This window comes from Sebastes fasciatus, chromosome 23 (genome assembly GCF_043250625.1).
Source record: "Sebastes fasciatus isolate fSebFas1 chromosome 23, fSebFas1.pri, whole genome shotgun sequence".
In the NCBI taxonomy this organism is placed as follows: Eukaryota; Metazoa; Chordata; class Actinopteri; order Perciformes; family Sebastidae; genus Sebastes; species Sebastes fasciatus.
This window is the reverse complement of record NC_133817.1, coordinates 22,239,775-22,267,215: the sequence shown is the minus strand read 5'-3', so window position 1 is coordinate 22,267,215 and position 27,441 is coordinate 22,239,775. Positions and strand designations below refer to the sequence as shown.

The 27,441-nt window shown below is 40.3% G+C and overlaps 1 protein-coding gene across 2 annotated transcripts in view; it reads left to right on the top strand.

Annotated features, from left to right (window-relative positions):
• Positions 1 to 2,124: 2,124 nt before the first annotated feature.
• The window catches only part of myrfl (myelin regulatory factor like), a 31,893-nt gene continuing 6,576 nt past the window's right edge, over positions 2,125 to 27,441 (top strand). Inside the window, exons 1-22 of one of the 2 annotated variants that reach the window (XM_074625643.1) lie at positions 2,125 to 2,200; positions 3,479 to 3,589; positions 4,255 to 4,344; positions 6,017 to 6,170; positions 7,653 to 7,746; positions 8,343 to 8,404; positions 9,261 to 9,684; positions 10,249 to 10,437; positions 10,512 to 10,707; positions 11,257 to 11,333; positions 12,136 to 12,246; positions 12,319 to 12,412; positions 12,493 to 12,693; positions 19,011 to 19,119; positions 19,205 to 19,314; positions 20,220 to 20,365; positions 21,868 to 22,029; positions 22,124 to 22,186; positions 25,076 to 25,122; positions 25,231 to 25,392; positions 25,546 to 25,593; positions 27,132 to 27,216. In XM_074625643.1, the coding sequence (XP_074481744.1) occupies positions 6,098 to 6,170; positions 7,653 to 7,746; positions 8,343 to 8,404; positions 9,261 to 9,684; positions 10,249 to 10,437; positions 10,512 to 10,707; positions 11,257 to 11,333; positions 12,136 to 12,246; positions 12,319 to 12,412; positions 12,493 to 12,693; positions 19,011 to 19,119; positions 19,205 to 19,314; positions 20,220 to 20,365; positions 21,868 to 22,029; positions 22,124 to 22,186; positions 25,076 to 25,122; positions 25,231 to 25,392; positions 25,546 to 25,593; positions 27,132 to 27,216 (2,453 nt within the window). In that variant the 5' untranslated portion in view covers positions 2,125 to 2,200; positions 3,479 to 3,589; positions 4,255 to 4,344; positions 6,017 to 6,097. Of the gene's footprint in view, positions 2,201 to 3,478; positions 3,590 to 4,084; positions 4,345 to 6,016; positions 6,171 to 7,652; positions 7,747 to 8,342; positions 8,405 to 9,260; positions 9,685 to 10,248; positions 10,438 to 10,511; positions 10,708 to 11,256; positions 11,334 to 12,135; positions 12,247 to 12,318; positions 12,413 to 12,492; positions 12,694 to 19,010; positions 19,120 to 19,204; positions 19,315 to 20,219; positions 20,366 to 21,867; positions 22,030 to 22,123; positions 22,187 to 25,075; positions 25,123 to 25,230; positions 25,393 to 25,545; positions 25,594 to 27,131; positions 27,217 to 27,441 lie in introns of both variants that reach the window. The other variant, XM_074625642.1, reaches the window with a different exon arrangement.

The window sequence follows — 27,441 nt, the reverse complement described above, 5'->3', positions numbered from 1 at the left end:
TACAAAATGACAACAAAGAGACACAAAACAACTACAAAGAGACACAAAATGACAACAAAGAGACACAAAACAACTACAAAGTGACACAAAATAACCACAAAGAGACACAAAACCACAGAGAGACGTGCAACGACTGATTACGACTATACTGCAGTGTCTTTAGATGTTGCCAAAGCTGTAAAACAACCATGGATCTTAAACATCCAACCAGCGTGTCATCCCGACTTCCTTGGACAGATATTTGTGCATGTTTCTGCCCATGTAGGTCACTGTATGGGTCACTGTAATGATGATAATATCTTTGATAACAAAGGTTTGTCTTTACTGCTGTGTATTTATGAGTAACTTTTTTATATAAACAGTCTGAAGTTTGCAGAAACTTTTCTGCTGTCTGTAAATCAATTCTTGAGTGTTTGAGCCTCATGTGTGTCGTCCAGTCGGAGCCCAAATATCAGCTCATCCCTCACCTGTGTGAGGCAGACGTGTTTGACTGAAGAGAAGAACTGTCCTGTAGCACTACCTGCTGGACACACAGAGACTGAATTAACCTGGAATTATTTTATTTTATCTGATTTGACACTGTTGCCCATCAAGTGTAATTTTATTTTTCAGTGTCTTCAGCACCTTCTGCTGGATAAAAGATGGACTTCTTCGTCTCCTGTGGACATCAAGGACAGCAGAGTATTTACTCATGACGTACAACAGATAAGGATCCTGCAGGTGTGTGAGTGCGTGTGCTTAATACTTCTACCTTTAAGAGGTCCAGTTTTAGTTCATAAGAGGACATTTTACACACACAAACAACTCGAGCAATACAAATCTGACCCCCGTTATTATTATTTTACTTTATCTGATTTGACACTGTTGCTCAGTAAAAGGTAAATTTTATTTTACTTCTATTCTTAATCATTGTTGTTTGAAAGCAACAGGTAAACTTACCATTCATAACCTCAAACCCACTATTACTCCTTAAACAGTCTGTGCTGCCAGCTGCAGGCTGAATGATGGTACAGCACGTTGTTTAGATGAATAACAATAAATCATTTCAAGGTCAAATAGAGGGAAAACACTAAAAGAGGCCATGAAACATGCATGTTTTGGCACTTCTAGTGCCCACATATATTATAAAAACCACCTTGTATAAAATCTGATTTAAAAACGTTGTTAAAACCACAAATATGAGGCATTTATTTTCACAATTTCTACTTAGCTACATGAGCTATCTAGCTAGAGAGCCGCCATACATACTAACAAAGATTGAGATTTACTCATTTTTAACAATCCCAGTTTTTCGGCAGATGAAATCTACATAATTAATTTGATTAATATCTTAGCAAAATATATATTCATCCTCTTTTCCTTACATTTTATTTGTGGTATAATTTATTTTATTTTTATATCATTTTTTAACTGTTTAAATATATATACCGATTTTTTTGTAATGAAAAATCTTAATATTTACATTATGTAGCTCCTGTATTGAACTTTCTAAATAAGGTGAGCTAAAGATGTACATACGTAATTAAGGTTGGTTCTCCTCTAGCGTGGCCGGTTAGACCTAGACCAGGGGTCAGCAACCTTCACTATCAAAAGAGCCATTTTAGGCTAAAAAAAACCCCCAAAATGAATCTGTCTGGAGCCGCACAACATTTAATCATTGTGATGAAGGTAACACAGCTTATAGTCTAAGTATATAGTATATAAGTCTAATGCAGTGAGGGCCAAAGAGCCAATGTACTACGGAGTGTTAGGGCCACATTGAGGGAAAAAACATCTGAGATTTACAGAATAAAGTCATAATATTACAAGAAAAAAAAGTCGTAATATTACGAGAATAAAGTCATAACTTAACGAGTAAAAAAGTCGTAATATTACGAGAATAAAGTCATAACTTAACGAGAAAAAATTAAAATAACACGCAAAATTACTACTTTATAATGTTATGACTTTATTCTCGTAATCTCAGATAAATTTTTTTCCCTCAATGTGGCCTTAAACCTCTGTCGTACCATAGACCTAAAACAATGATAAATAAAAAGGAAAATGTAAACAAAAAACAGTTATTCATTTCCATTTTTATAAATCCACAGGGAGCCACTGGAGAGGAGCTGAAGAGACGCATGTAGCTTCAGAGCCGCAGGTTGCTTAGAGACCCCTGATCTAGACGGTCAACATTTTGGGTTAGATATATGGTTAGAAGGTAAGATATTGTTTCAAAACATTAGTCCATTAGTTCGTGATGGCTGTTCTATTATTTAATTTGCCAGTAGACATTGAGTGACGTCTTTTCGGCTGTTAATATGGAAACAAAATGGCGGCGACAGTAACAGAGTTCATCCAACGGTTCTAATGACATGATACACCGAAGAAACAGGAGAAAGCTTAAAGACACTACAGACATGGAGCTAAGGATGTACGGCGGACAGTCGCCTCTGTTTAACGGGATAAACGGGAAACGGACAACAGCGATGCGAGTACCGGGCAGGTACCGGGGCGTCCCCGCCCACACTGCCCTGTGCCGCCCGGTTCCGCCCACACCACCACCCGGTCCCGGTGCCGCCTCCGCCGCTGACAGCAGCACACCGACTCGGTGGTATCGTTATCACCGAGGCTTCAAGAGGTAACTATAGATGGAGGAAAACACAGGTAACATGGCTCTAGTAATGTTTTAGTGATTGTTTTGGACATAATGAGGAAAACCAGTTTTAATTGGTGTCTTTGGTTTTGGTATGCTAATGTTGAGCTGGTAGCTAGCTAACTCATACTGTAGGTCGGGTCTAGATGGTAACCCTAGATTTGCGAAAACGTTGGAAAACTCTCGCGAGACTCGTTGCCCGACGCAAATCGAGGGTTACCATCTTTAATCTTTTGAAATGCTGACATTTGTCATGTTTGTTGTATAATTGTTGATTAGAGTGGAAATCCATTTAGTAAACCAGCTTAACTTGGTTGACTGATGGATACATTTATTCTAGTGCAATAATTACATTTATTGTAGTGCAATATTTACATCCATACTAGTGCAATAAATAAATAAATATATTCAAGTGTAATAATTGCATTTATTCTATTGTAATAATTTCATTCATACTAGTGCAATAATAATTATGTTTATTATATATATAAAGTAATATGGTTGTGTATTTTGTATGTTAGCTTTTATTATTTTCGATATAATGTATGTAATGTAATTCATTTATTTTTGTTTGTTTTGCTGTATGTCCTGTTATCTTTTTGTTGTTTCTTTCTTTCTTTCCTGTCTACCTTGGTTATATGTCACATCTTGGAAAAATAAATGTATTAAAAAAAATAAAAATAGAAATAATTATAATTATAATATTGCAGTTATAAAGTATGGTAGTATGCATCTTAGACTACTAGGTTACCGGGACACTTCACACCTCCAACAACGCCCTGAATGATGATTAATTCAGTGAGTTTCTGTAAATCTCCCATCAAGTGTCATTTTATTTTTCAGTGTCTTCAGCACCTTCTGCTGGATAAAAGATGGACTTCTTCCTCTCCTGTGGACATTAAGGACAGCAGAGTATTTACTCATAGTGACGTACAACAGATAAGGATCCTGCAGGTGTGTGAGTGCGTGTGCTTAATACTTCTACCTTTAAGAGGTCCAGTTTTAGTTCATAAGAGGACATTTTACACACACAAACAACTCGAGAAATACAAATCTGACCCCCATCCAAGATACAACATTATTACATGAAGTGTTAACAACATTCTACAAACATGTTGTTAAAGTATAAATAAATGTGAAAAAAATAATGCATTGTTGCAGCCAGACAATGAAGAAGAGAGATGAAAATATAGATTCAATTAACTAAGTTATTTATAATTTTAAGAAACCTGCTGCGGGCTGTAGCTTCATATTTACCGTACAGACATTAGACCGGTGTCAGTCTGAACATCTGTCCTCACAAGTATAGCGATACAAACGTGTATCCGTGTGTGCTCTTCCAGTAAGATGGTTTATGGCTGCATCATACACACACACACACACACATACAGGTGTGTCGTACGCCTGCGCCAGGTGTGTGAATGTCTTTTACCTTCTTCCTGTTCAAAGCTCAAAGTTCAGACGGACAGAGACGATCCAGAGACGCACGCCACAAACAAGAAAAGAGGAAGAATTCACATCTAAAAGGAAATATATCTCATAACTAAAACCACAGAAGAAGATGTGACACATTAGGAGTAGCTCTAGGATCTAATATCTGACTCTGATAATAATAACAGATGGATTACACCTGAGGACGAGCAGCTCCGATAAACTTGGAGATCAGCGACTGGTCAACTGACTGGAGGCCATCTTGGAAAGAAACACTGGTGAGTCTCAACTAATATGTCCAGCAGATCTGCGTCTGTTTAACTATCACTATAGGGACATTTTTGGATTATCAATTTTATTTTGGAAGCTCCTATAATAAGTCTATAATAAACTGTGTAGCCAAAATACAGATACTCAGACCCTTAAAGGACAAAAATGTCCCAGTTAAAGTTCATTAAAGTGAGACACTACAGGCAAAAACATTGTTTTTCACTGGTCAATTTTGCCTTTTTGCATTCAGCACAGATTTATAGATATAATGTGCAGTGGTGGAAAAAGTACTCGAAATCTTAAGGTGAGTTACGACAGGCAAAAACATAGTTTGTTCAATTGGTCAGTTTAGAGATTTTGAGCTATTTTGCTTGCATAACATGTCTCCTAAATACACATTTAGGTGTTTATTTAACTACTTTGTTTATTTGCGTCTATAGATTTCTCCTAAACTCACCAAAAGTTTGCATTAGATAATGACTTATATGCATATTTAAACAGTTGTAATACAAAGTTGTGATAATCAACTGGGGAAGTTTCATGCTGATATTTAGTAGTTATTTGTTTTTATTCTGTTCACCTGTAGTGTCTTCATACAATACAACAATCCATATCTTTAAAGGCCGTTTTCTCTAAATGAGGTTTTTGTCAGACTGAGCCAGAAATCTCCACTTCAGCAGCACTTACATCCACCAAACTTTACAGTTTCATTCCTCTCTACATTCTGAAGGTTTTTACAGAGGGCTTTGTTCAGATATCATTCATAGTCTGATTTAGACAACATTTTATTTGTAAAAACATGGCGAAAATGTATTTTTTTAAGGGCTGTTGACAGTATTTTCTGATTTATGGAGTGATAAAAAGAGATATCCAAAATTCCCTCTATGACTCTAATATGTCAACAAAATGAAACAACACATTACATATTTCTTTCTAGGAAATTATCAGGAAACAAAGAATGAATTACATGTATGTTTGTAGCTGAGAGGTTACAGGTGAAGCTTTGTGTCTGTATCACTTGTTTTAACCTTGAACTCTGCTTCAGTATCAGATGTGATATTAGTTCAGCATCATCATCAACCTGCTTCTTCCTCCTTTACACCGACAATCCCAACAATGGTGGAAGAAGTACTCAGATCCTTTAGTAAAAGTACCATTACCACGATGTATAAGTACTCCATTACAAGTAAAATTTATTAATTTACAATCTTAGTGAAGTAAAAGTACAGAAGTCGGGCCCTCCAAAGGGTCACCAGATAAATCTGACATGAGATGATTAATGGGAGAGAGAAGAAGAAGAAAGTCCTGCTACATAATAGACGTCATTACAATGGAGCCAAACTGGTTTAATCTTTAGCACTGTGTATTTTATAAGAAAATCATGTTTTTTATATAAAATGTCAAATTTAGAAAAGTAACTAAAGCTGTCAAATAAATGTAGTGGTGTAAAAAGTACAATATTGCCAAGTAAAAGTACTGCAAAGGGTAGAGAGAAGATGTGGGTTTTTCTGTTGATATTGTTTTTTTATGTCAACAACAATGAAATGGAAGAGCTAAAAAAAAAAAGCTCTTCTATTTCTTTGTTGTTCTGCTTTAACTCTTCCATGTTCAGTCATTTTAATATCACCTTTAAAAGTTCTATATATATTCATTCATTCACTGCGAGTGTCTTTTCTTCAGCCTTGTAGCTCCAGCAGATCCAGCAGGAGGCCCTCCTGATCCCTCCTACCTCCCCAGCTGCAGCGCCTCCTGCTGGGCAGCATGGAGCCCGGATCAGGCCGGCAGCCCCTCCAGGTGCTGGGAGAGAACGAGGCGCTGCAGCAGTTCTTCAGTGGTGAGCTGTCTCCTAACATCAAATCAGCCATAATATCTTCTATAATGGACCTGATCTTCTTTTTAGACTTGAAATCATGAAGCACACTTAACAGGGACATTAAATGTTTCTTTATGAGGATCTGGTCCTTCAAAAGTTGAAAAAGGTTTTAGTGGTACTTGAAGAAATTCTTTGGTTCCTGAGGAGGATCCAAGAGTCACTAGGAGGGATTCATGTGGTCTTCGGGGCCTTCAAGTGGCCCCCCAGGTACAGGTAGTTCTTGTGAACCTTGGGGAGGCTCCTTGAGAAGGTTCTATTGGTCCTGAAGAGGACAGTCCAACGGTCTATGCATAGGTTCAAATTGTCCTTGAGATATTGTAGTTGTCTCTGAGTTGGTTACAGTGGTCCTTTAAAATGTTGAACTAGTCTTTAAGAAGGTTCCAGGGTTCCTTGATTAAGTTCTAGTTGTCCTTGAGGAGATCCATTGTGTTCTTGAGGTAATTCCAGGGGTTGCTAAGGAGGTTCAAGTTATCCTTGAGGTGATTCTCATGGCCATTGAGGAGGTACCATGGGTCCTTGAGAAGGATCTAGTTGTTCTTTAGGCGGTTCTAGTGGTTGTCTAAGGGAAGGTTCCAGGGGTACTCCCTGCGGAGGTTTAAGTGACTCTAGTGGTCCTTGAAGAGGACATTCCAGGGGTTCTCGAGGAAGTTCAAAAGGTCCTTAAGGTAGTTCTAGTGGTCCTGGAGAAGGACGTTCCACTGGTCCTTTAAGAAGTTCAAATGGTCCTTATGAAGGTTCCAGGAATCCTAGAGGAGGTTCTGCTGGTCCTTAGAGAGGTTCGATGGGTTCTTAAGAAGATTCAAGTTGTCCTTGAAATGATTCCACCGGTCATAGAGGCAGAAATATGGATCCTTGAGCAGGTACAAGGTTCCAGGGATCCTTTCAGGAGAAGTTTTATTTCAGAAAGTTCTGTGGTTTCTTGAGGAGTTTAAAGTTTTCATCGTGTATTTATGGTGCTCTTTGAGGTCATTCATGTTGAGGAAGTGGTCCTCGAGGAAAAGGTTCCAGAGGTTTTTTAGGGAGGTTTAGTTGGTCTTTAATAAAGTTCCAGGGGTCCTTGAGAAAGTTACGATTGTTCTCTCTGCAAAAGGTGTTATTTAAAAAACATATTTGGACACTTTTATGCTAAAATTGATCCAAAATCAAGCTTAAACTCTGACTTCAGCCTGCCATTAACCACACAGCAACAGTCAGAGCTCTCTCATTGGATGTTCACTCATATTTTAATTTTTTTCTCATCTATATATCATCTACTTTATAAGAATTATTACTTTTGAAACGTCCCGGGTTAACAAACTCTCACCCTGACACTTAAATTACAGACCAGAGGGTTAACATGACACACAGTCTGTTATTTATTAGCTTATCTTCCTCTGCTCATTAAGATCAGGAACAATTGATTACCATGTGTGTGTGTGTCTGTGTGTGTGTGTGTGTGTGCAGGTCAGGATGTGAGTGGTGTGTTGGACAGTTCTGTCGCTGTGGACACGAGCATCCTGGAGCAGTACCTCAGCAACGACATGGACCCCAACAGCTTGTAAGACTCACTCGATTACATTTATATTTTATATTTTTACATTAATGCCAGAAGCTCCTACACACACATTGTTAATTGAGTTTTAAGTTATTATGTTTTACAACATTAAAGAGGGAGTATAGTGTGTGATAAAATGATACAACTTGTAGAAGAGGAGGTCGGAGTATAGTAGTAACAGGGGAAACCTACTGTGTCATCATCATTGCTGGACACACATCCTGTTATATTATATAACGCACACACAAACAGCATTGACCTAGTTGATAATTAGCTGACTGAAGGTTGTAAATACAGAAAGAGAAAGAACGAGGAGATCCCATTAAAACAATATTAAACAGACTTTATCAAACACTAAAACTACTTTACACAGCACAAAATAGAACAAAGTAAAAGCCTGTCACTACTTTTTAATGCAGCTTGATCTTATTTATTTATGGAATTGTTTGTGTTTTAATGCAGGTACAGTATGTCTTTCATGGGCGCATGTTTTTATGTTGTTTTTGTAAGACAGTTTTCTATCACTATGTGATGGAGAGTAAACACTGTCGATGCGTTAACCGTTTGTTTATTTGTTTATATGTTTGTTTTTTTCCCAGCATGCTCCCTGAGTCTCCTCCTGACTCGAGCTCAGAGGCCTGTTCACCTGCACAGATACCAGGTACTGTTCACAGCTTCAACCACTACGTTTAAAGTAGGGCTGTCAAAGTTAGCGCCATAATAACGTGCAAATTCCCTTTAACGCCACTAATTTCTTTAACGCATTAACTTGTGATTTTTATATTGTAGCACCTGACGAATCCATCGGTACCAACCATGTCATACTAGCTTGTCGTGAAGGAGGTTAAATAACGCTCCAAACTTGCGCTAAATTTTGGCGAGGATAAACTGGCATGGCCATTTTCAAAGGGGTCCCTTGACCTCTGACCTCCAGATATGTGAATGTAAATGGGTTCTATGGGTACCCACGAGTCTCCCCTTTACAGACATGCCCACTTTATGATAATCACATGCAGTTTGGGGCAAGTCATAGTCAAGTCAGCACGCTGACACACTGACAGCTGTTGTTGCCTGTTGGGCTGCAGTTTGCCATGTTATGATTGGAGCATATTGTTTTATGCTAAATGCAGTACCTGTCAGGGTTTCTGGACAATATCTGTCTTTGTTTTGTGTTGTTAATTGATTGATTATTCAGTGACCGTGTTTATGTCTCTGTTTGTGTTTTGAAAAATTCACCGTTGATTTATTTGTCATGTAACGCCACTTCTGAAGTTAATTTAACCCAATCCACCATCTTTTCCTAAACCTAACCAAGTACTTTCCTGTGAAGACGGAAGTTTATTTTGAAAAGACTGTATGTATGTAACAAGCATGTGCGTCACATGTTGCTGGACATTCGTAGGAAAACGCACGAAAAAGGAGGAATAACTTTTAGTAAGATATCATACGAACCGTTGTATGACAATACGTTGAATAGGGTGAAACTGTACGCTAAAATATACCTCTCTGATTGGCAGACCTCCATTACGAGCCGTCCTATTGGTCGAACCAGGAGGTATTCCAGCCAACACAACGGCCTGCCCCCTCGTCGTCCTGTCGCTTTAAGGATCGAGGCCCCACCCCCGCCCACCACGAGCTGCTGACCCACGATCAGCTCCGCAGTTTGGGCCTCACAAACACTTACATCAAGTCTGGGACCTCACCTGCTCCACCTGCCCCCCTGATCCAACACACACACCGCTCACCTGAACACACACACTACCTGAGACCAGAGAGCTGCTCGCAGGTTTACACGCCTCCCACGCCTCCCACGCCGCCTTCCCCGCCCCAACCCCCCTCAAACAGCTACGCCACGCCCTGCACTGGTTCGGGCCTGGTCCCTAATTTATCCACGCCATCTTCAACCTACCTGCTCGGCTCCACTTCCACGCTACACACCTGGTAAGCAGACTTTTAGTCTTAACTGAGTTGTCAGTTTGTCATTTGTACGTTACACTCACACTGCAGCTTCTATTCTGGCTTCCAGGAGCTGGTGATAACAGGCAGGACATTGTGAACATGTAGACACTTTTACAGCTGACGCCATGATGAGGTCACGGTGTTAGCTGGAGGCTAAACACAGGAAAGACTGGAGGCTAACTAACACTAGCAGTGGGCTAAAGTTACACATGTAAAATGTCCTCTTGCTGTGTTGTTGGGTGCCAGAATCCAGATATCACAGACATTTGAGATGACAAACTGTGATTCGAGGCTCTAGCGAGCTACAATATTGGAGAAACGTTTCAGAGATGGAAAGTAAATGTTGCTAATAGTTTAGCTTAGTCTTCAGCTAACGAAATTGTTTAACTTTCATTATTTGATCTCGTCAAGGCACATAATGAGAGTGACAAGTCGCCAGGTGTCATGAAAACATACAGCCTGGTGTTGTCAGCATAAAAATGTAACTCAGTCAGTCAGTGACTAGTTATTTGGTCTGACCTTTGAATCTGTCTCCTCCTGCTTCAGCTCCCCAGAGAGTAAAAAGAGGAGGAGATCTGAGTCTGAGGACCCGTCGGCAGGAGTCGAGGCTTCCTGTAGTGAAGGTGACGGTGTAGGGAACGGCGTCGGTGGTTTGGGATCCTACCAGCTGCTGACGTGGGAGCACTACAGACCGGATCACTGGAGCACCTTATACGACAGCAGCAACCAGACAATGTGAGTACAGAACCAGCACCAAGTTACATCAAGTAGTTCAGTCAGTTTTATGAATTCTTCTTCTGTGTCTCCAGGTCTCCTCCAGCCTACCACGTCGACACAGATAAAGGTTTCAACTACTCTGCAGCTGACGAGGCCTTCGTCTGCCAGAAGAAGAACCACTTCCAGGTCACTGTTCACATCGGCGTGGCCGCAGAGCCACAGTACGTCAGAACGCCCAGCGGGCCGCAGCAGGTCGACCACTTCCTGATTAAAGTGTTCGGGGTCAAGGTACGTTCAAGACTCTTCAACCTTCTGTCTGTGACCAGCAAAATATAAGAAAGAAGTGTGCGCTCTCCTCATTACAGACATTAATGAGTTAAGATAAATTACGCTAATCCAGTTTACAATTTACAATGAAATGCATAAAAAATCATCTATAACTTTACCAGAAAAACAATTAAAAATCCTCTGAAAACAACTAAATTCAGAACCATTGAAGATCTGTATCAATTTAAGTTGTGGATCCAGGACATGTTTAGCCTAGCTTAGCATCAACACTGAAAGCAGGGAGAAATTGCTAACCTAGCAGCTGTTAGCATTGGAGCTACGTGCTGATAAACAGCCCTGACCTCAGTGGGGCTGTCAGGCCAAACTCTACTGTCAACAAAACCCAACTTCATCAACAGTATCTTGATGAAACATATCTACATCTACAAGATGAATCCCTAAAAATTACTCCAGACTCGGCACATTGAGAATCTGGAGATCTCCAGAATATTGTGGAAACCACCAGCAGGAGGCGTTCAGTAATTCCTCTGTCTGTCTCTCTCCTCACAGCTGGAGTCTCCGAGCCACCAGGTGACCATCGAACAGTCTCAACCCAACCGCAGCAAGAAGTCCTTCCACCCTGTCAGGTAGTTAACGCACCGAGCATCCCTAAACGCACCATCGCCAGCTGCACCAGCTGTTAGCTCAGATATACCCTAGTTCAGTGGTTCTCAACCAGGGGTCCGGCGACCCCCAGGGGTCCTTGAGGGAGTTCCAGGGGGTCCCAAGAAAAATAGCAAATAGTTTATTTTCACTAGAACGTCTGGTTCTTCTCTTTTAGTTGTTCCACAAAGCAGAACAGAACGATTTGGTGATGCTGCTTTCAGCCGTTACGCTCCAAGCTGCTGCAGCAGCCTTCCAGACGTAAACTAAAAACCCATCTATTTAGTCTGGCTTTCACGGAGTGTTTACAATTTTAGTGGTTTTGTCATTTATACTTATTTTGTTTTGTCTACATTTTACTACTTTGAGTAACGGTTGATCATTAGTCAATTTATTTGTCAATCGCTTGTAAAGCACTTTGAAGTGCATTTGATTTGTTCAAAAGGTGCTATATAAATAAAGTTTGATTGATTGATTGATTGAATTCACTATAGAAGTGAGCCCAATGAGAGCAAGAGTCATAGAAGTGACTATTCTGATCAAAGGTTTCCCTTTCTCCACGGTTATCTCCTCAACTGTAGTTGACAACGATAGAATTCTGGTCTTGATCATATTTAACAACCAAAATAGTTTCAGATCTTTTTAAAGGTGCTTCTGATCCCATCCATCACAGTCAGTGGCTTGGAGTGACTTCTTTTTCAGTGTTTTCTCTGTGATACATTTAAATAAGCTGTGAAAGCACAAACGTTGAAACAGATATAAGAACGATAACATGTGATCCTCCAGGGTCAGTCTGCCCAGCGGTAAAATCACCAAGGTAACGCTCGGCCGACTGCACTTCAGCGAGACGACGTCCAACAATATGAGGAAGAAAGGAAAACCCAACCCTGACCAGAGGTGAGAGAGTGAGTTAATGAATGAATGAATGAACAGTCAGAGCTACATTCTAACTGTGTGTGTTGTCTGTAGGTATTTCCAGATGGTGGTTGGTCTGTACGCTGCAGTGGGAGGAGACGAGACGTTCCTCCTCACAGCGCTGGTGTCGGAGAGGATCATCGTCAGGGTAACGGCACGATGATCATGAATCGACGAGGAAACACGTCTCCGTGTCTTATTTATAAACCTGTAGCGTCCCCTCCGCAGGCCTCTAACCCCGGTCAGTTTGAGATGGACGGGGACGCCTTGTGGCAGCGCGGGGCGGTGCAGGACGCCGTGGTCTGTCAAGGCCGAGTGGGCATCAACACCGACTCCCCCGACGAGGCGTTAGTCGTGTGTGGGAACGCCAAGGTGATGGGCGCCGTCATGCAGCCGTCCGACCGCCGTGCCAAGGAAAACATACAGGAGGTAAGACGATGACATCACTTCAACGGGTCTGTCAATCAAAACGATAACAACGAAGGGAGTTTGGTGAAATGGTGAAGCAGGGTGGGATCATGGGAGTTGTTGTCTTCATGGTTAGGATTCGTTCAGCAGGTTTTTACTATGGGCCTTTACCATTTCTGATTTTATACGGCTCGATTCCTCTCCTCGACTCCTCTCCTCGCGTCTTAGTCCCGCCCACGGGAGATGCGAGCGGAGGAGGTGAGGAAGAGACACGAGGAGAGAGGAAGAGAGGAAATATGTTTTTAGAGACATGAGACGGTCGTTTCCTCTGAAGCGTCACGTGAAGCGACGTCCGTTTCTGATGACAGCAGCAGCTGATCACAGCTGGATCAGCTGATCACAACTGGATCAGCTGATCACAACTGGATCAGCTTCTCTGTAGCCTGTTACCTGTTCAACAAAAACCTGCATATGAATAACAGCTGCAGTCTGTATTTCTACTGTAAACTGAGTCCTGCTTAGAGGCTCAGGAACCATCTCTACTGGCACAATACCTTTATATTATTTATTCAATATTAGCGTCTGTATTTATTCATATTCTGACACTAGAAATTATGTATTAGTCTGAATGTTTCAGGGAAAATTGAAATGATGTAACTCATATCAAACCCGACGCTCAGGAATTATCAGCCTCACATGTGACTGAATGGAAATGAGGATAAATGATGTAAAATGTGTAAAAGACAGACCCTCCTCTCTCTGACTTTAACTGTATCCTTAATAAAAGTTAATGGGGGAAATAACAGATGATCAAAAGAAAGCTCTTTCTAATAAATGAAGAAAGTTGATTGAGGTCTGTTCATTGTCAGCTGTTATGAAGCTCTTTCAGTGTCAGACTCCTTCAGCTGCGGTGTGTGAAGCAGAGATACTGCAGGTCCTTCTGCTGCTGGAACACTTCACCATCAACATGGTCCGTTTGCTGTTCACACCTACAGTTAACACAGATTTGAACTAGATGGTGAATAAGAAGACAACCAAACTATAAAACTTTAAATATGTGATCTGTCTTCAATCCGGTATGAAACTCCAGTGATGTTGACATGTGTCAGATCAGTCCGATCGGCTCAGCGTCCAATCAATAACTGATATCCAATAAGGGGGCATGTCGGTCGGTAAAAAACTTCCGTGAAGGATACACTGGAGGATACACTGGTGTATCCTCGCTCATGGCTCCTCCGGCAAGCCTCCTCGCTCCTCAAGATGCATTTTAGGAATTGGGACGTCTTTCAAGACGGAGCGCTGAGATCGATTTCGGGTCACAGCCGGAGGAGCGAGGAGACGAGGAGGAAAAAAATCGGGGAATAAGATGCACCTTACGTCTCTCCTTATTAGGTCTCCTCCTCTCCAAAACAAACAGACCTGCTAGTCCCTCCTAGTGGCAGAGTAAAAATATTCAACTTATTTCACTCACAACTCTAATTTCAAATTCTTCATCTCAAGTTAAAACGTGTTTTCTGATTCTATGTTTATCGTTAATCTGTGTGTTGTCAGGTTGAAGCATGTTTTCTGGTTCTGTTTGTCAGGTTGAAACGTGTTTTCTGGTTCTGTTTGTCAGGTTGAAACGTGTTTTATGGTTCTGTTTGTCAGGTTGAAACATGTTTTCTGGTTCTGTTATCCAGGTTGAAACATTTTTTCTGGTTCTATGTTTGTCAGGTTGAAACGTGTTTTCTGGTTCTGTTTGTCAGGTTGAAACGTGTTTTATGGTTCTGTTTGTCAGGTTGAAATGTGTTTCTGGTTCTGTGTTTGTCAGGTTGAAACGTGTTTTATGGTTCTCTTTGTCAGGTTGAAATGTGTTTCTGGTTCTGTGTTTGTCAGGTTGAAACGTATTTTCTGGTTCTGTTTGTCAGGTTGAAACGTGTTTTATGGTTCTGTTTGTCAGGTTGAAACGTGTTTTATGGTTCTGTTTGTCAGGTTGAAACGTGTTTTATGGTTCTGTGTTTGTCAGTTTGAAAAAAAAATTCTGGTTCTGTTTGTCAGGTTGAAACGTGTTTTCTGGTTCTGTGTTTGTCATGTTGAAACGTGTTTTCTGGTTCTGTTTGTCATGTTGAAACGTGTTTTCTGGTTCTGTTTGTCAGGTTGAAACGTGTTTTCTGGTTCTGTTTGTCAGGTTGAAACATGTTTTCTGGTTCTGTGTTTGTCATGTTGAAACGTGTTTTCTTGTTTTTTTTGTCAGGTTGAAACGTGTTTTCTGGTTCTGTTTGTCAGGTTGAAACATGTTTTCTGGTTCTGTGTTTGTCAGGTTGAAACGTGTTTTCTGGTTCTGTTAGTCAGGTTGAAACGTGTTTTCTCGTTCAGTGTTTGTCAGGTTGAAACGTGTTTTCTGGTTCTGTTTGTCAGGTTGAAACGTGTTTTCTGGTTCTGTGTTTGTCAGGTTGAAACGTGTTTTCTGGTTCTGTGTTTGTCAGGTTGAAATGTGTTTTCTGGTTCTGTTATCCAGGTTGAAACATTTTTTCTGGTTCTATGTTTGTCAGGTTGAAACGTGTTTTCTGGTTCTGTTTGTCAGGTTGAAACGTGTTTTCTGGTTCTGTTTGTCAGGTTGAAACATGTTTTCTGGTTCTGTTATCCAGGTTGAAAATTTTTTTCTGGTTCTATGTTTGTCAGGTTGAAACGTGTTTTCTGGTTCTGTTTGTCAGGTTGAAACGTGTTTTATGGTTCTGTTAGTCAGGTTGAAACGTGTTTTCTCGTTCAGTGTTTGTCAGGTTGAAACGTGTTTTCTGGTTCTGTTTGTCAGGTTGAAACGTGTTTTCTGGTTCTGTTAGTCAGGTTGAAACGTGTTTTCTCGTTCAGTGTTTGTCAGGTTGAAACGTGTTTTCTGGTTCTGTTTGTCAGGTTGAAACGTGTTTTTTTCTGTTTTTGTGTTTGTCAGGTTGAAACGTGTTTTCTGGTTCTTTCTTTCAGGTTGAAACGTGTTTTCTTGTTCTGTTTGTCTGGTTGAAATGTGTTTTTTCTGGTTCTGTCAGGTTGAAACGTGTTTTCTGGTTCTGTTTGTCAGGTTGAAACGTGTTTTCTTGTTCTTTTTGTCAGGTTGAAACATGTTTTCTGGTTCTGTCAGGTTGAAACGTGTTTTCTGGTTCCGTTTGTCAGGATGAAACGTATTTTCTGGTTCTGTTTGTCAGGTTGAAACGTGTTTTCTGGTTCTGTTTGTCAGGTTGAAACGTGTTTTCTGGTTCTGTTTGTCAGGTTGAAACGTGTTTTCTGGTTCTGTTTGTCAGGTTGAAATGTTTTTCTAGTTCTGTGTTTGTCAGGTTGAAACGTGTTTTCTGGTTCTGTTTGTCAGGTTGAAACGTGTTTTCTGGTTCTGTTTGTCAGGTTGAAATGTGTTTTATGGTTCTGTTTGTCAGGTTGAAATGTGTTTCTAGTTCTGTGTTTGTCAGGTTGAAACGTGTTTTCTGGTTCTGTTTGTCAGGTTGAAACGTGTTTTCTGGTTCTGTGTTTGTCAGGTTGAAACGTGTTTTCTGGTTCTGTTTGTCAGGTTGAAATGTGTTTTCTGGTTCTGTGTTTGTCAGTTTGAAAAAAAAATTCTGGTTCTGTTTGTCAGGTTGAAACGTGTTTTCTGGTTCTGTGTTTGTCATGTTGAAACGTGTTTTCTGGTTCTGTTTGTCATGTTGAAACGTGTTTTCTGGTTCTGTTTGTCAGGTTGAAACGTGTTTTCTGGTTCTGTTTGTCAGGTTGAAACGTGTTTTATGGTTCTGTTTGTCAGGTTGAAACGTGTTTTATGGTTCTGTTTGTCAGGTTGAAACGTGTTTTATGGTTCTGTTTGTCAGGTTGAAACGTGTTTTATGGTTCTGTTTGTCAGGTTGAAACGTGTTTTATGGTTCTGTTTGTCAGGTTGAAACGTGTTTTATGGTTCTGTGTTTGTCAGTTTGAAAAAAAAATTCTGGTTCTTTTTGTCAGGTTGAAACGTGTTTTCTGGTTCTGTGTTTGTCATGTTGAAACGTGTTTTCTGGTTCTGTTTGTCATGTTGAAACGTGTTTTCTGGTTCTGTTTGTCAGGTTGAAACGTGTTTTCTGGTTCTGTTTGTCAGGTTGAAACATGTTTTCTGGTTCTGTGTTTGTCATGTTGAAACGTGTTTTCTTGTTTTTTTTGTCAGGTTGAAACGTGTTTTCTGGTTCTGTTTGTCAGGTTGAAACATGTTTTCTGGTTCTGTGTTTGTCAGGTTGAAACGTGTTTTCTGGTTCTGTTAGTCAGGTTGAAACGTGTTTTCTCGTTCAGTGTTTGTCAGGTTGAAACGTGTTTTCTGGTTCTGTTTGTCAGGTTGAAACGTGTTTTCTGGTTCTGTGTTTGTCAGGTTGAAACGTGTTTTCTGGTTCTGTGTTTGTCAGGTTGAAATGTGTTTTCTGGTTCTGTTATCCAGGTTGAAACATTTTTTCTGGTTCTATGTTTGTCAGGTTGAAACGTGTTTTCTGGTTCTGTTTGTCAGGTTGAAACGTGTTTTCTGGTTCTGTTTGTCAGGTTGAAACATGTTTTCTGGTTCTGTTATCCAGGTTGAAAATTTTTTTCTGGTTCTATGTTTGTCAGGTTGAAACGTGTTTTCTGGTTCTGTTTGTCAGGTTGAAACGTGTTTTATGGTTCTGTTAGTCAGGTTGAAACGTGTTTTCTCGTTCAGTGTTTGTCAGGTTGAAACGTGTTTTCTGGTTCTGTTTGTCAGGCTGAAACGTGTTTTCTGGTTCTGTTAGTCAGGTTGAAACGTGTTTTCTCGTTCAGTGTTTGTCAGGTTGAAACGTGTTTTCTGGTTCTGTTTGTCAGGTTGAAACGTGTTTTCTCGTTCAGTGTTTGTCAGGTTGAAACGTGTTTTCTGGTTCTGTTATCCAGTTTGAAACATTTTTTCTGGTTCTATGTTTGTCAGGTTGAAACGTGTTTTCTGGTTCTGTTTGTCAGGTTGAAACGTGTTTTCTGGTTCTGTTTGTCAGGTTGAAACATGTTTTCTGGTTCTGTTATCCAGGTTGAAAATTTTTTTCTGGTTCTGTTTGTCAGGTTGAAACGTGTTTTCTGGTTCTGTTTGTCAGGTTGAAACATGTTTTCTGGTTCTGTTATCCAGGTTGAAACATTTTTTCTGGTTCTATGTTTGTCAGGTTGAAACGTGTTTTCTGGTTCTGTTTGTCAGGTTGAAACGTGTTTTATGGTTCTGTTAGTCAGGTTGAAACGTGTTTTCTCGTTCAGTGTTTGTCAGGTTGAAACGTGTTTTCTGGTTCTGTTTGTCAGGTTGAAACGTGTTTTCTGGTTCTGTTAGTCAGGTTGAAACGTGTTTTCTCGTTCAGTGTTTGTCAGGTTGAAACGTGTTTTCTGGTTCTGTTTGTCAGGTTGAAACGTGTTTTCTGGTTCTGTGTTTGTCAGGTTGAAATGTGTTTTCTGGTTCTGTTATCCAGGCTGAAACATTTTTTTTGGTTCTGTGTTTGTCAGGTTGAAACGTGTTTTCTGGTTCTGTTTGTCAGGTTGAAACGTGTTTTTTCTGTTTTTGTGTTTGTCAGGTTGAAACGTGTTTTCTGGTTCTGTTTGTCAGGTTGAAACGTGTTTTTTTCTGTTTTTGTGTTTGTCAGGTTGAAACGTGTTTTCTGGTTCTTTCTTTCAGGTTGAAACGTGTTTTCTTGTTCTGTTTGTCTGGTTGAAATTTTTTTTTTTTCTGGTTCTGTCAGGTTGAAACGTGTTTTCTGGTTCTGTTTGTCAGGTTGAAACGTGTTTTCTTGTTCTTTTTGTCAGGTTGAAACGTGTTTTTTCTGTTTTTGTGTTTGTCAGGTTGAAACGTGTTTTCTGGTTCTGTTTGTCAGGTTGAAACGTGTTTTTTTCTGTTTTTGTGTTTGTCAGGTTGAAACGTGTTTTCTGGTTCTTTCTTTCAGGTTGAAACGTGTTTTCTTGTTCTGTTTGTCTGGTTGAAATGTGTTTTTTCTGGTTCTGTCAGGTTGAAACGTGTTTTCTGGTTCTGTTTGTCAGGTTGAAACGTGTTTTCTTGTTCTTTTTGTCAGGTTGAAACATGTTTTCTGGTTCTGTCAGGTTGAAACGTGTTTTCTGGTTCCGTTTGTCAGGATGAAACGTATTTTCTGGTTCTGTTTGTCAGGTTGAAATGTTTCTTCTGGTTCTGTTTGTCAGGTTGAAACGTGTTTTCTGGTTCTGTTTGACAGGTTGAAACGTGTTTTCTGTTTCTGTTTGTGAGGTTGAAATGTGCTTTCTGGTTCTGTGTTTGTCAGGTTGAAACGTGTTTTCTGGTTCTGTTTGTCAGGTTGAAACGTGTTTTCTGGTTCTGTTTGTGAGGTTGAAACGTTTTTTCTGGTTCTGTTTGTCAGGTGGACTCTGAGCAGCAGCTGAAGAGAATCACTCAGATGAGAATAGTTGAGTTTGATTATAAACCAGAGTTTGCCTCCACCATGGGGATAGACCACACCCACCAGACAGGTGACCAGACTCCTCATTATAATGTCATTATGATTTATTCATGATACCAGGTGAGGATGTTTTAATGAACCACATGATGTTTCAGGTATAATAGCTCAGGAGGTGAAGGAGCTGCTGCCGTCGGCGGTGACGGAGGTCGGAGACGTAAACTGTTCTGACGGAGAGAAGATTCACAACTTCCTTATGGTGGACAAAGTAAGCTCCTCCTCCTCTTCCTCCTCTTCCTCCTCCTCCTTGTCTTCCTCCTCATTCTCCACACTCTGTTTTTATTTTGTTGGTAAATATTGTGACATTTAAGATTTAACTTCAACAAAAATTACTTAAAAGTTTTTCAAAGGTTATTACAGAACAGATTATTATTTTTTTTTTAAATAAGCTGCAGCAAACGGTTGTTTTCATCGTTGTAATCTGTTATTTTTTATAAATCAATTGGTATTTATATAGCGCTTTTCTAGTCTTCCAACCACTCAAAGCGCTTTACACTACATGTCAGCATTCACACACTGATGGCAGAGGCTATTAAGGTGCCAACTTGCCCATCAGGATCGAATCTAAATACTCAGTCACACACCGATGGCTATGCCTTCGGGAGCAATTTGGGGTTAAGTGTCTTGCTCAAGGACCGAACCACCGACCTTCCGATTGGTGGATGACCTGCTCTACCCTCTGAGCCACAACCACCCCTCAATGAATCGTATAGTCTTTAAAATGTCAGAAATTAGTAAGAGAGCCCAAAAAGACGTCTTCACATGTCTTGTTTTGTCTGACCAACAGTCCGAAACCCAAATATATTTAATTTACAATGACATGAAACAGAGAAAATCAGCTGGAAGCAGAAGATGTTTGATAAATGACTTAATCAGTTACACTGATGATCAACCAATCGTTTAATTGACTCTAGTTCTTAATGTATTTTCTTCTGAATGGTTTAAAATCAAAATATTTTGGTGCTTTCGGTCCATATTACAAGATAAAAGGGTTAAAGATACAAGTTTATTTGTTATCACCGAACAACTACATCCTACCAAACCGCATGGGCTTATACCATCGTCGTCTTCTTTCTTCTCTTCTTTCTCCTCCTCTTCCTCCTCCTCCTCCAGGAGCAGATCTTCATGGAGAACGTGGGGGCGGTGCAGCAGCTGTCGAAGCTCACCGATAACCTGGAGACTCGGATCAAAGAGTTGGAGGTGTGGAACCGCCGACTGGCGAAGCTGAAGAGTCTGACAGGCAGCCTGCGCTCCACCGGGTACCTTCATCCATTCATCTAGTCATTCATTCATCTAGTCATCCATTCAGTCACTTGTTATCATAGATGAAAGGTCAAAAGGTCGTTCTTCAGTTGTAGTTTGTGGTCGATGCAGTGGTAGACCAGCAACTTCCGTGTTCTGAGAAATAAAATTACTGTTTTTGTGAATACAGTGGTGGCTTTGAAGACAGCGATATAACATCTTCAGTTCTCCATCAGAAAGGGCTGTCTGATTGCGCGGTAAAGTGTTGAAAATATTCTAAATATAGCGTACACATAAATTGATAATGATTTTTGTAGGTGTCTAAAATACGTTTTTCTGCTGCTCCCGTCCACAACCGCTTTACCTCGCCATTAGACAACCCTTTCTGACGGGGGACTGAAGCCGTTATCTATGCTCCCTGCAAAGCCACCAGACTCCATTCACAAAAACTTTAATTTTATACAACCCCATTTCAAAAAATCTGAACTAACCATTTCAGTTATTTCCAAACTGATCACAGCTAACTCTCACTCAGCTAGTGCTAGCGTTCACATTATTCAGAATCTTATTGATTAGCTTACTGTGCTAACCTACCTCACTGCTTTTTCAAGCAAAAAACTACATACACAATGTTAGCAGCATTTAGCTGGTGATCGCTAGTTGACATTAGGAGTTAAATGTACCTGTAAATGTCAACATCAGTCAGTTTAGATGCTGAATAGTGTGGTCCTTTTTACTTCAATACCACAGCTAACGTTCTGTCTTTAAACTTTTCATTTAAATAATATTATAATATGGTTACATATTATTACAATATTAATCATTTGACATCTGTGTATATATTGTTAGGCCAAAATAATTCAGCAACTGAACAATATTTCCTCCATTATGACTGCTCGTATTTCTTTACAAATCTTTCAGACATTCTTTTCTTCCTTTTAGTGATAATAAAAATACCATAAATGCAAAAAGTTGTTGGCTGCTGAAAGATTAGTTTTATAATTAAAGTCCTCATATGCAGGACAAAGCAGAGAGAGCAGTGCAGGTTACAATGTACAGTATACAACACCATGGAAAAGTACTGATAAAGTGTTTGTGTGTGTTACATAATAGCAGCATCACTGTGTTATCAGTTCATCAATGCAAATCACAGTTCAAGGTCGACTGAGTCTCTGAAGGCTACTGTGTGTGTGTGTGTGTGTGTGTGTGTGTGTGTGTGTGTGTGTGTGTGTGTGTGTCAATGATTGAATGAATGAATAAAGAGCTGCAGGTTTAAAAGAAAGGATGAAGAAACGTACAACGCCAACATTTTTCCTGCCGACTGGGTTGCTCAATCATTGTGTTGCCTCATTTGGCGATAAATAGTGACTCAACAGACATTTATTTAAATGAAAATCTTTGAGATGATTACTGGAAACTGTGGAAATTATGGATCATATTTCTAATTTGATAAAAAAACAAAAATCCACTGGGTTCATCAGTGATTTCAGAATAAAATTTCTTGTGTTTTGTCCAACAGGAAGCCCAGGAAACACAGCGCTGTGTCGATGGCGGCGAGTCCTGACGCCTGTAAGACAGGTAGAGTTCAGAAGGACGGCTGGTGTCAGAAGTACAGCCACTGTCTGCGGCATAAAGTCTTCCAGGCCAGCGTCTTCACCCTGCTGGCCACCATGGCCTTCTGGTGAGGCATGATGTCACTTCCTGTTTTTACTAGTAATAAGTTAAATTGAGAAAGTTATATATTAATTCAAAACATTTATGGTGTGTGTGTGCAGCGTCATCTCTATCACCAGTCTGTACCTACTAAACCTAAAGGAGGAAGACTTTGACATCAACAGGTAAAAACACCTTTTTATTGTAATAAGAAACAGTATTTATATCGACTTAGTAAAAGACCAGCAACCGAATGACCCCTAGAAAACACCTAGTAACACCCTTACAACCATTAACAGTGTCATAGCAACCCCAGACTAACAACTTAGCAAACATTACCATTAGACCAACCCAGTATCCCTACCAGTAATATTCCTTATTAGTATCCACACACAATGACATAGAAACACCCAATAACACACCAACTTCCTGGTAACATCCTAGTAACCAGCCTTTTCACACCGGGGACGAAAATGAAAATGCAAAATTTTTCGTGTTCAATGCTTTCACACCAAGGTCAACACAAATATTTGCGTTCCGTGCATTCCACCGAAAATTAAAGTTTCGCACCTTCACAGAATCATCGATTCATGAGTTACTTTTACTATAATAAACCCTCACTCACCACGTGTGCAGGTCTGTGTAAAAAGGTTACAATGTCGTCGCATTTCTTGTGGGTGGCGCCCAAGAAGCAGCACCATAGATTACATTTACTGTATTTAACCACAATAATACAAAATCATTTCTTCCCATTTTTTTAGGATGATGGCATCATAAAATATGATGACAGCTATTCAAAGCTTAATAGACTATTTTGCGAGATCAATATCCATATTGTTGTGTGAACAGAATTATGACATTGACGTCTGAAGATCTACTGATCGCGTGAGCAAAAGTCATTATTTTATTAGTTGGCTTGTTTTTATCAGCATTCCAAATTTGCAGAAATCGAAACTGCTACGGAAAAAAAAACATCGCACTGCGATCAGATTCGGTGTGGACAGGCTCATAGAGATAGATGGGTTAAAATTTTTAATTTGATGTGATTTATTCGCACAAATTTTTCAATTTAGTATTCCTGTATCCTCATAGTAATGACATGCAGTCCTCTAACAACCACCTGGTAACATCATAGCAACTACCTAGTAACATTTGAGCACCCACTGACAGTCACCTGACAAATAACACCCTCACAACTACCAGGCAACACCATAGTAACCACTGACTGTCACCTGACAAATAACACCCTTACAACTACCATGCAACACCATAGTAACCACTGACTGTCACCTGACAAATAACACCCTCACAACTACCAAGCAACACCATAGTAACCACTGACTGTCACCTGATAAATAACACCCTCACAACTACCAAGCAACACCATAGTAACCACTGACTGTCACCTGACAAATAACACCCTCACAACTACCAAGCAACACCATAGTAACCACTGACTGTCACCTGACAAATAACACCCTCACAACTACCAAGCAACACCATAGTAACCACTGACTGTCACCTGACAAATAACACCCTTACAACTACCAAGCAACACCATAGTAACCACTGACTGTCACCTTACAACCACCTAGTAACACCGTACCATTAGAATTTCTTTAGTGATCTTGGAGTAGCCCTCTAACCACATACAGTCCCATTACAACACCCTAGCAACCAGTAACATTCTAGCAACCACTGGCAGTTGCCTGGCAACCACCTGGTAACACCCTGGTGGTTTCCTAGCAACCACATAGTAACACAACATTCTGTAATTCTAAGGCATCCACCTTATTCTCAGGGGCGTTACTGTAGAAATGATTGGGTCCGTAACTTCCGGGGAGGTAGCGGAAGTAGCAGTAAACTAGTTAGTCCCATAGGCTAACCATAGTGGCTAACCGCCAACGGTGCTTCTTTTGAAAAGTAATTCACCGTCATTTTACAAAATCCTGCTTTATTTTGAACAGATATTTAACTAACGTTGAATTGGCATTTTCTAAAATGTCATTGCAGAGCTGTGGTACGGTGTTCCGTACACGTTACGCTTGTCAGCACCACGCCAGGCAGATTTACTTTTACATTTTCGCTGCTCTAGTCAAGCTACAGTCGGGCCTGGAGCTTTTCCTCCAGGCGCTGTTGGCGCACCTCACAAACTCACTCAAAATAAATCTCACAGGAACAAACGGAGGAGGTCTCTTGCTTGTTCGGGAATGAAAGAGGTGAAACTGAGGATGACACGCATATAAATGTTATGCACGATCTGGAAGTATTTATTCAGCGATCGGCGGAAAAATGTCATCTGTACGGAACATGGTTAGTGTATAGAATATAGTTAGTGTACGTTAGTTGGGCTATAAAGAGCAGCAGAGAAGAGATGTCGGATCCTTAAAAGGACTGACAGCAGAGCCAGGAGAACATCAGCTATGATTTCATGTTTAGGGAGGACACAGCATTGTAGCGTTGGTTTGATGACAGCCAGTTACTTTCACTATTTTCTGTACAGTTTAAAATGTAAGGCAGTTCATGGCACGGAGTGCAGGGCAGCATTAGACTACAGATAGTTTCAGTACGGTTATCTGTGTGTAAAAAACAAAACCTTGTTACTGTGGAAGTACTGATCTGCCTCAGAGCTTTTCAGATTGTTCATCTCTTCACCGTCTGTAGCCACGGAGTCAATAACGTCCTCCCATCCCTCCATAGTAGAAGGCAGAGCTATGATAACATTGTCCTGTCTGAGCTGTAATAGGTGGTGTTCACACATGTTTTACTCGATTTATTAATACAATCGCTCTAGGAGAGAGGATTAGCGTAGCGTTACCATGGAAAACGATTCAGTGACACGACACGTCGGAAGTTACGAACCCAATTCACGCACGGCATCAAGGGGGCTAGGAATAAGGTGGATAGTTTTTATCCTGAGGGTTGCTTAAGTATGTGTTAGCTTGTTAGTGATGGCCTTTAAAATCTGCCTGCAACATTTATGGGGTTGTCATGGTTACCAATAACTTAATGACAACATCATTTTGGTGTACTATGTGTGGTTGTTTGAGCTGATTGTTGTTTTTGTCCGTTAGTAACGCTAGTGTGGTTCCTATGCAGACTACAGCCTGGAGCAGCACAGGTAACCTGCAACACATTCACATTCATATAGGATACTGTCTGAATAATCCCGTTTACATGCATAATCAGGATAATCCATATAACGGTAACTCCCTCATCTCTCTCCCAGTCCCTCCAACCAGACCACCTGGCCCGTGGCCTCCAGACGTGGACTTCTGTGACCTGCTGTACTGTGAGCGGGTGTACTGCTGCCCTCCACCTTCAGGGGGCGGCACCGACTCCAACACCACCTCCACTGAACCAGCTGGAGAAGAAACGTCTCATCTGACAGGTAAATTTATGCCTGAAATACATGATATATGACACATTAAAGACACAGTCAGGCCAGCAGACTGACTGGTTGGATATTACTGTGTTTACTTTTATTACTAACTGGAGTATGTGATGATTCCTGCCGTAATGTTGGTGTGTTTTTGTTCTACAGAAAGAAGAAAAGAAAGACTTTATGACAAGCTGAAAAATGACAGAGACTGTGAGTGTTGACTTTATACATTATTAAACACAAACAGACACTAGGGGTGGAACGGTTCACAAAATTCACGGTTCAGTTCATATCGTGGTTTTGGTGTCACGGTTTTGGGTTCGGTTCGGTACATTTCTGTTACAGCGAGGAGGTCATGTTCTGATTTCAACATGCTTTTCATTTATTTGGCAAAAATAAGTTAACAAATGTTTGCCTTAACAAAAGTATGGCTTACATAAGGAACATAAACACTTCTTCCGCTAGCATAAACCACACGTGTTGCAAAGTGCTCACACACAGTCGCCGTTTTATCCACCACTTTTTTCCCGTCATCTTCATGTTAACACTAAATCCGTAACGCTTCCATACAGCAGAGCCAAACGATGCTGGTGGATCCTCTAACTGGACTTCATCGTGTCCACTCGCCATTTCATTATCTGAGTGACATCCGTGCCAACTGAGAAGGGGTTGGGTCACGCTTCATATCTTTTCATATCTTTGTAAAATCTGGTCTACACTCGCCGAAATTGAGCCAATAGCAACGCACGACCGCAGCTTCAGTTACACTGCGCATGTGTTATATCCCGTTCCTTCTAGACCCATGTCCACCCGTGTCCCAGCCTCCTTCAATAGGCCTGGATTTCTAGTGTGACAATAAACGTAAGCCTACACGTCCCGAACTGTGACTAGCGAACCGAACGGTTCGCATTTTTTACATGAACCGTTCCATCCCCAACAGACACATAAACAGAAACTCAGTGACGCTTTCAGAGGCGGTTAAGTTGATGTTAAGAGACATACAGAAACCGACAAATGAGGAATAAAGTTCATCAGAGCAACCTAAAGGTGGACAAAGACTTCTGTAGTCATCTGTAACTTTAGTAGTTTTTCTGTTTTTGCCATGTTAGTGTGAGTCGGGCCGTAGGATTGTGATGTAAGTCTGTCTGAGGATGCACCAACACTTTGGTATATAAGAAAATATCTCAACAACTACTAGCCAGTAGTGTTGTCACAATACTGGAATTTGTAACTTCTATACAATATTTTGAAAAATGTTGATATTTGATACCACAGGGAAAACTTTACACAGCCCAGGTACTGATACTGCAGAAAATGAGTGTTGAGAACGATATATATAATATTTAGTATTAATATGTTTCCATACTTCGATATTTTTGACAATACTACAAGTCAGATAGCCTCAACATTTCCTGTGATAATTCTGTACTAACTTTACTACCTGTACCAGGGACTACAGGCGTAAAATAGCAATGTTCAATGTTAATGTTCTTTCTGCATTGTTGCTGTTTAATTAAAGAAATAACATACATACATACTAAATAGGTTTAGGTTTAAAAAATGACAAGTGCATTGAGCACAAACATCCATGTGGACATCCGTTAGTGTAAGAGCTGAGCTTCAGGGAGGAAGCTACGTTAAACTGGAGTGAGGACATAGACGGAGCTAACCAAAAGTATGGGATAAAACATTTTGCATACAATGTGATATATCTGTGTGATATATTTCCATAATTCTGTGTCTATCAGGGACGAACACCACCATCCATTCGTTCATGATCAAAGAGAACCAGCAGGTGATTGACAGTAGATACTGCCTCAGAGACCAATGTGGGTAAGTAATGAAAATACACCAACAAATACACCATAAATACTATGAAAAATACACCATGATTACTATGAACAATACACCATAATTCCTATAAAAATACACCATGATTACTATGAACAATACACCAAAATTACTATATTATCTCTATATATTTTTTTTGTTAGGGAACATACTGTATGTAAGTGTCTCGAGATAACTTCTGTTATGATTTGACGCTATATAAAAATA